We start from the raw sequence: 9,187 nt of genomic DNA, 5'->3' as shown, positions 1-9,187 counted from the left end.
ATATACATCTCTTATTCTATACAAAAATCCCCATAAATATTTTCCCAAGCAGACAGGAAAATTTATTTTCTCAAATTGAAAGCTTTTGCCCACTAAAAATATTTAAATTTGTTCTCAAAATTATAGTAGTCTTATATCCTACAGTTATTTCCATGTGAAAACTTCAATATCAGTAAGGTATCACAGTCAACAAATCTGTTCAATGAATACTGAGAAGTCTAAAATTATTCAGATTGCATAAAAATGAAAATGTTTGCTATTTCAAAATGGCACGCACCTAGTTAAAAATTACAGCTCTATCCAAGACAATCTACAGATTCTGTGCTTTATCCATCAAAATTCCAGTGGCATTTTTACAGAAATAGAACAAATAATCCTAAAATGTATATGAAACCAAAAAAGATTCTAAATAGTCAAAGCAATCTTGGGAAGAAAACAAAGCTAGAGGTATCATGCTCCTTGATTTCAAAATACATTATAAAGCTATAGTAATCAAAAAAGTACAATACAGGCACAAAACAAATGAAACAAATAGAGAACCCAGAAATAAACCCACACGTATATGGTCAATTAGTCTACCATAAAAGATGGAAATTTTCTTCAATAAATGCTGTTGGGAAAACTAAACAGCCACATACCGTCACATGCAAAAGAAAGGAAACGCAACCACTATCTCACACTATACACAAAGATCAACTCAAAATGTATTATGACCTAAAATTTAAGACTAGAAATCATAAAACTCCTAGAAGAAAACATAAGCAATAAGCTCTATGACATAGGGATTGGCAATGATTTTTTAAAATCTGACACCAAAAGCAAAGGCAGGCAATAAGAGCAAAAAATAAACAAATAGGACTACATTAAACTGAATAACTTTTACACAGTAAAGGAAATCATAAACAAAATGAAAAAGCATCCTACTTAAACAGGGAAAAATATCTGCAAGTCACATACTAATAATAGATTAATACCTAAAATATATAATAATCAATAAAATTAAATATTTAAAAATCCAACTTAAAAATGGGCATATGATCTGAACAGACATTTTTTCAAAGACATATAAATGGCCAACAGGTACATGAGAAGATGCTCAACATGACTAACAATTAGGGAAATGCAAATAAAAACCACAAAGAGCTACCACTTCACACCTGTTAGAATGGCCATATCACCAAAAAGACAATAAATAATAAATCCTAGTAAGGATGTAGAGAAAAGGGAACCCTTGTGCACTGTTGGTGGGAATATAAACTGATGCAGCCACTATGGAAAACAGCATGGAGGCTCCTCAAAAATTGAAAACATAATTACCATATGACCCAGTGACCCCACTTCTGGGTATTTATCCGAAGAAAACACTAACTTGAAAAGATATATGCACCTCCATGTTCATTACAGCATTATATACAATAGCCGAGACAAGGAAACAATCTAAGCATCCATCAGTGGATGAAGAAAATGTGATACACATACATGTGTGCATGTGTGTGTGCTTGTCTGTGTATGTGTGTATATATACATATACGTAGGTATACATATATATATATGAATATGTGTAGATCTATAAAGGAATAGTATTTAACCATAAAAAATTATGAAATCTTACCATCTCCAAAAACATGGATGGACTTCTGGGTATTATGCAAAGTGAAGTAAGAAAAAGAAATGATATCACTTATATACGGAACCAGGGAAGGGGGAAGCTTATATAAAGACAAGCTCTATGATAAATAGAACATGACTGGTGTTTTCCAGAGGCAGAAGTGGAAGTGAGGGTGGAATGAAATGAGTAAGAAGGTCAAAAAGGTCCATTTTTTAAGTCATGGAGATATAATATATGGCATGGTGACTATACTTAGTAATACTCTACAGTTTAAAGTTGCTAATGGAGTAAATCTTAAAACTGCTCATCACAAGAAAAAAATTTATTATAACTATGAATGGTGACAGATGTTAACCAGACTTACTGTAGTGATCATTTTGCAATGTATAGAAATACCAAATCATTATTGTATATAAATACCAATAATAATATATATTATTATATACATAATAATACATTATATGTCAAATGTACTTTTTCTAATCATACTTTAATTTTTAAAATTAGGGCAATTAATAGCACACTTAAATCACATTAGCTCAATTCAAGTTTAGTTCCTAAATACTTATTTATGAAATAAAATTTCAACCTAAATTACTTGATTATTATTTTCGTTTGCTACTTATTTCAAGCTATAAAACTCATGTACAAGACTGTAACTTGCTATACGTATCCTCTACTGTAGGTCTCTATGTAATTATCTATAAACACCCACAGAAACAATACTGAACCAATCAGGCATAGCATTTTCCTTTCATTCCATTTTATAAATAAGAACTTCTAACCCAGCTCAACAACTAATCACATTTCAAATTACTGATTTGGAAAAAAAAAAAAATTTGAGGTACATTTTTAAAACAATATAGTATGAAATAAATCTTGTTTTCCGTTGAGTAAGTGAAATTTGTTTTTATGGCTATTTGGATTACTTTCTTCTTCTAGGTAAGTTTAGTATGTAACTCTTAATTCTTTAGACAAAAACCCACAGACTTAAAATGTATAAAAAAGTTAACCTGGTATTGTCAGCTGCAGATTATCATAACTAGCACCATAAGAACAGTTGTACTAAATTTTAACACTGTTCATTAATAGTTCCATTTTCCTGAGTTTGCGTTTGTTCTTTGGCATTGGCTTGGGATATAATCCATTTTTCAGAAGATGTTCCTTGCTGAGGCGAATTTGAGCACCATGCTGAAGCTGGAAAGAGCATAAAGCCTGAAGAGGGCGAAGCAAAGTCTGTTAAGATAAAAAAAAAAAAAAGAAACATACACAAGTGTGACAAATCATGATTTTTTTCTCTGGAAACAGAGATTATTATATTTTTATTATCAGCTGTTAACTATGAAAAGCAATAGATACTCTAATAAATATATGATAATTTCTAAATGAATAATTCATATAAACTCATACCTTACATCACTGAGGAATTCCAGTAAGAAGATACAAATACTAATTTTCTATATAGGTGATAAGGTCTAAACTTAGTTTTATACTTTAATATATTCAAACAGTACAAAAATTGGTGTCATTATAATAACTAATTTGTAACAAGCAGACTAAAAGAGACATTTCAGTACAAATTAGTTAATTCAGTTTCAATCACAGACTAACACAAGCTTCCTGCTACTTGATAACAATTAGATGATGGCAGCAATGGATAAGTTTACTAATTCTCACACTACTCCATGGCCTACACGCGTGCTCAGTTGCTTCAGTCGTGTCCAACTCTTTGTGACCCTATGGACTGCAGCCTTCCAGGCTCCTCTGTCCATTGGATTCTGCAGGAAAGTATACTGAGTGGGTTGCCATTTCCTCCTCCAGGGGATCTTCCCAACCCAGGGATCAAACCTGCGTTTCTGTGTCTCCTGCATTCCAAGCAGATTCTTTATCACTGAGCCACAGAGGAAGCCCACTCAAGGCCCACATACCAGTTAGATATTCAGTTTTCGGTGCATTTGAAATAACTGTAACTGTATACATAGCTGTCTAAACTCAAATACCTATAGAGCCAGATATAAAACACAAACATGTGAACTAGATGGACCCATAAGATAACACAAGAATAGCGAAGGTTGTAAAACAACTGGAGCATAATGTCCTTGCTGCTGCTGCTGCTGCCATAATGTCTGTGAAGTTATTCAAATTCAAAAGTTAGGAAAAAATAAAAAGATTAAGCCAGCATTTTAAACATATTTGAGTCAGATTTTTTCCTTGGGCCTGAGATACCTGATCTACTGCTACTGCTACTGCTAAGTCACTTCAGTCGTGTCCGACTCTGTGCAACGGCAGCCCACCAGGCTCCCCCGTCCCTGGGATTCTCCAGGCAAGACCACTGGAGTGGGCTGCCATTGTCTTGTCCAATGCATGAAAGTGAAAAGTGAAAGTGAAGTCGCTCAGTCGCGTCCGACTCTTAGTGACCCCATGGACTGCAGCCTACCAGGCTCCTCCACCCGTGGGATTTTTCCAGGCAAGAGTACTGGAGTGGGGTGCCATTACCTTCTCCGATACCTGATCTAACGCTTTTAAATAACAAACCTGACTGTGCAGATTGTTTTGAAAAAATAAAAAGATACACAGATCTTTTTAGTTAAATAGACAGTTAAATCTAAAGATAGATTTAACAACAAAAATTTCACAATGTCTAAGTAAAAATGTATTCCCTCCCATGTACAACATAAGTGATAGCAAAGGGCTTTTAAGTTTGAATTTACAATGAATTCTTACAAATATGTGGCACTCACTGATAGTTGCTTTTCCATATCCATTCTTTTCTTATTTCAAAAAAATCCAAAACTTCATACAAAGCGGCAATGTGTCCAATTAGCAATACTACACTAACTAGTGACAGTTTATCCAACAAGATAAGTGGAAGGCCTTGGATTAGGACAGACTTAGCAGGCATCATAGGCTTTTGCCTTTTCTTCATATCTGGAACATGACTGTTAGATGTGAGATAACCATTATATGACTACCGGGCAATAAAAATGAAGATTAAAGCCAAAAACATACAATGATGAACAGAAAGAGAAGAAATCTAGGTCTCTGATGTTCTTTTCAGCTGCATCCCCAGCCCTGGACTACTCACTTCAGCATTTCTTATTCACAGGAGAAAAATAAGCCCATATATGGTTCAACCACTGCAGTAAGGACTTTGTTACATGCAACCAAAGGAAACTCCCAACTGACACCAATGAGAAAAAGACAAACATATTGGAAAAAGCTCTGACACTGCTGCAGAAAGTCTCTGGTATGTTCTTATAATTTTAGTATCTTCAATTCTTCAAACAAGAGAAGAAATACAGAAATGACTATATGTTACTTTTAGGATCAACAAAGGAAGTGTCTGGATCCTGAAACATCATATCAGAGACACACATCCAGGACCATATACGGACTAAGAAAACTGAAGCTTCTATTGCTATGCTATGATATTTATTAGATTCTTCATGATAGAAGAGTAATGCTCCTATAATATTCCTGTAACTCCTATAAGGGCTTCCAACTTTTACTTCCCGAAGATAAGATTCTATCAGTTCTCTGAAGTAATTAAGAGAATGAATTTTGGAGATAGACAGATTTGTGATAATCACTAGGGCTGCTTACAAATATACCAGTCCTCTTTCAGGGTACATGAGCAGACTGCATTTTTCTAGTCCCCTCTGAAGTTAGGTATGGCCATATAACTTGACATGGTTAACAAAATATGAGCATGAATAGAGTGCATCATCTCTGCTGCTAAGTCGCTTCAGTCGTGCCCGACCCTGTGCGACCCCACAGACAGCAGCCCACCAGGCTCCCCCGTCCCTGGGATTCTCCAGGCAAGAGCACTGGGGTGGGTTGCCATTTCCTTCTCCAATGCATGAAAGTGAAAAGTGAAAGTGAAGTCGCTCAGTTGTCTGGACAGGTGCTTTAAAAGTGGTTAATAATTCCCCACGTCCTCTCACTCCTTCCTTGATAAAAGTAGAATGATGTGTCTAGATGGTGCATCCATCAGCCTGCACCCCAAGTATTATTAGTAGAGGTCCCACTGGAAACCCCACTGTACAGAGAGTGCATTATGCCATTCTGATTTTGGAGTTTTAAGTACTGATGAAATCACCAGCTATGTGTTTCCAGATAAATTAGGTAATCTCTATTTGCCTCACTTTCTTAATCTGTAAAGTGACTTTCTTAATCTGTAAAGTGAGGAATAGGTAAAATGTAAAGTCCATCTTACACAGTTATTATTATGGTGGGCTATAATGATACATTTGAAGTGCTTAGCATACAACTTGACATAAAGGATAATTTTTCTCTATGCATTCATAAGATTCTATGTGAGGCAATGTGAAGCTATATGAGAGGTTTACTTGTTCAGAAGAACAAAAATATCCTCTAGTTACAAAATTAGCTAATTTCTAAAAGTTTATTTGGGGGAAAATCAGGGTTCTGTAAATCCCTTGTCTATAGATGCAAAGTGACAGTTTCAAAAGACCATTATTACCAGCTTCTGATGATGGAGCAGAACTAAGGCATTTCAGCTACAGCACAAAGCCTTGCCCCATCTAGTTATAAAAGTTCATACGGCTTCCAAGGTATGAAAAACCCTGGTACTTATTACAATAGCAGAATGAAAGTCACCAACTTTCAGTTCAATTTTTCTGTCAATCTACAGACAAGAACATGAGAGACAAGGAAAGGCAAAACAATGAAATCTTCTTGAAGAGTCTGCTGTCAGGCATTTAATATAAAGTATCCCTATGTTATGCTTCTCATAACAATATTATGAGGTAACTATTTCTTGTATATTACACATAAGAAAGCAGCCACAAAGAGATTACATGAATTGCCTTCTGGTAAAAACTGATGATGACAAGTGATGAAGTTCTAATTCAAACTTGCTTCAAAACTCGTATCATGCTATTTCCCAGTGTTTGAAAACTGCTCAAGAATAAAGGAAAAGAATGAGTCAACAGTCTAAGAAGGCCATTCTATGCCAAGTGCTTTATTTTGAGAAGCCCCACCTCTACAGAATGAAGCCAGCTGAAAAATAGTAATTTTTCTCCCCTTATCATCTTAAGGTTATATTAGAATACATCTAATAAAAGATTATTGGGGGGGAAAAGGCATGTTATAGCTTTCTTTCCCAGGAAAGAAAGAAAACACCTATTTCTAAGCAGATGTTTATTGTGTTTCTCAAAAGAATGCACCAATTTTCTTTTTTTCTTTTTTATTGCAGCTAGATTTAAACAGGCTGACTTGGAGTTCTCCCACTAAGAAAGCTAATTGTCAGCCAGATGCAATAATAAGCGATTTGTGATGTCTCATTATGCTTTTTTTCTGCTCATGCTCCTGCTGTTCATCTTATCAGAACCTCCCAAATAACATACCTGACTATCAAACATCGTTTTTCCACTCCTGGACACTACCACTACCTCAAATGACCAAAGCAAAAAGAATGATAACTTAATGACCTCACTATTGCTTTGGGACCTTATGTTCAGCTTGACCCATTCTGTAAGGGGGCTACTTAAAGCGATGAGAATACCAGACCACCTTACCTGCCTCCTGAGAAATCTGTATGCAGGTCAAGAAGCAACAGTTAGAACTGGACATGGAAAAACAGACTGGTTCCAAATAGGAAAAGGAGTACATCAAGGCTGTATATTGTTACCCTGCTTATTTAACTTATATGCAGAGTACATCATGAGAAATGCTGGGCTGGAAGAAGCACAAACTGGAATCAAGATTGCTGGGAGAAATATCAATAACCTCAGATATGCAGATGATACCACCCTTATGGCAGAAAGTGAAGAGGAACTAAAAAGCCTCTTGATGAAAGTAAAAGAGGAGAGTGAAAAAGTTGGCTTAAAGCTGAACATTCAGAAAACTAAGATCATGGCATCTGGTTCCATCACTTCATGGCAAATAGATGGGCAAACAGTGGAAACAGTGGCTGACTTTATTTTTCTGGGCTCCAAAATTACTGCAGATGGTGAATGCAGCCATAAAATTAAAAGACACTTACTCCTTGGAAGAAAAGTTATGACCAGACTAGACAGCATATTCAAGAGCAGAGACATTACTTTGCCGACTAAGGTCCGTCTAGTCAAGGCTATGGTTTTTCCAGTAGTCATGTACGGATGTGAGAGTTGGACTATAAGGAAAGCTGAGTGCCGAAGAATTGATGCTTTTGAACTGTGGTGTTCAATAAGACTCTTGAGAGTGCCTTGGGTTGCAAGGAGATCCAAACAGTCCATCCTAAAGGAGATAAGTCCTGAGTGTTCATTGGAAGGATTGATGTTGAAGCTGAAACTCCAATACTTTGGCCACCTGATGTGAAGAGCTGACTCATTTGAAAAGACCCTGATGCTGGGAAAGATTGAGGGCAGGAGGAGAAGGGGACAACAGTGGATGAGACGGTTGGATAGCATCACAGACTCAATGGACATGAGTTTGGGTGAACTTCGGGAGTTGGTGATGGACAGGGAGGCCTGGCGTGCTGCAGTTCATGGGGTCACAAAGAGTTGGACAAGACTGAGTAACTGAAGTGATGTCTGATGTTGGCTGATCCTAGTGTTTTACATCAACAAAAAGGAAAATACAGAGACTGTACAAAAAGCAAGCCTAAACAACCGTCTTGAGTTTCATCTCTCCTTTAAGATACCTAAGTATAGTGTTACTTTCTTCTCAAGAACATACAGAGATGATGGTTAATAAACAACGCTGACAGATAAGTATAGGGGAATATTAAGTGTGTTTTGCTGATGCAAGGTACATTGGAATAGGTGATAAAGTTAAGGGAGAGGGGAAAGTGTCTGAGAATACTCCCTGGTCAATTGGAGGAAGGATTTAGGATCCCTCATGAATTTTTTTCCTCAAAAGAGAAAAACAGAAATTGTCAAGACCCCAAATTAATTCTACTCACACAGATTCACACAAAAATAGTTTATTCACAATACCCTACTTCTTCCAAAAGAACAAAGTCTCCAATCCTGACACAGGACATGGCTTAGGGTAGGGTGAAAGGAAAAGGGCAATTCAGTGCTTCTTCTAGCATTCATTAACTCTCCTCGCCCTGCAGGTCTTTCATTTTTTTCTTTTTTAGTAACTAATCCAGTGATTCTGACCTGAGCTTTTATCCATTATTGGAATTTCCTTCATGGCTAAGGCATACTTTTATAATAGGAACCATGATGTATGAGGGAGAGAGGAAAAAGGCAGAAGAGAGGATTCTGTGTGTGTGGCGTGTGTGTGTGTGTGAGAGAGAGAGAAGGAGGAGTTACAAAACTTCATTTAGTTATGCTCTATTATCCTCTGGCTTACCTTCTTGAGTTGAATTTATCAAAAATTTTCACGAATTAAAAAAATCTAACAACTCAGTTTTATTTTGGTAATTTTTTCTTGTCCTAAGTGTAAAGTTTCTTACAAGTTCTAACAGAATGAGATAGTGAGCTTACTAGAATGTTATTATTTACTAATGATTATGAATTATATATGAAATCATCAGGCTTTCATGGAAATTAAATAAAATGTTGATTGCAGGTTATAACCTTTTCATATTCAGTAGGCTTTTTCCTCAAAAAAAATTGTATCTTT

At 36.0% G+C, this 9,187-nt stretch overlaps 1 protein-coding gene across 1 annotated transcript in view; it reads right to left on the bottom strand.

Annotated features, from left to right (window-relative positions):
- Positions 1 to 2,577: 2,577 nt before the first annotated feature.
- Positions 2,578 to 9,187, bottom strand: part of DTWD2 (DTW domain containing 2) — a 73,128-nt gene continuing 66,518 nt past the window's right edge. The window contains exon 6 of the mRNA XM_052644154.1: positions 2,578 to 2,845. Coding sequence (XP_052500114.1) covers positions 2,675 to 2,845 — 171 coding nt within the window. The 3' untranslated portion in view covers positions 2,578 to 2,674. The remainder of the gene's footprint in view (positions 2,846 to 9,187) is intronic.

The sequence above is a fragment of the Budorcas taxicolor genome, chromosome 7 (assembly GCF_023091745.1).
Source record: "Budorcas taxicolor isolate Tak-1 chromosome 7, Takin1.1, whole genome shotgun sequence".
NCBI lineage: Eukaryota > Metazoa > Chordata > Mammalia > Artiodactyla > Bovidae > Budorcas > Budorcas taxicolor.
Note: the sequence above shows the minus strand (reverse complement) of the source record. Positions and strands in the feature narration are given on the sequence as shown.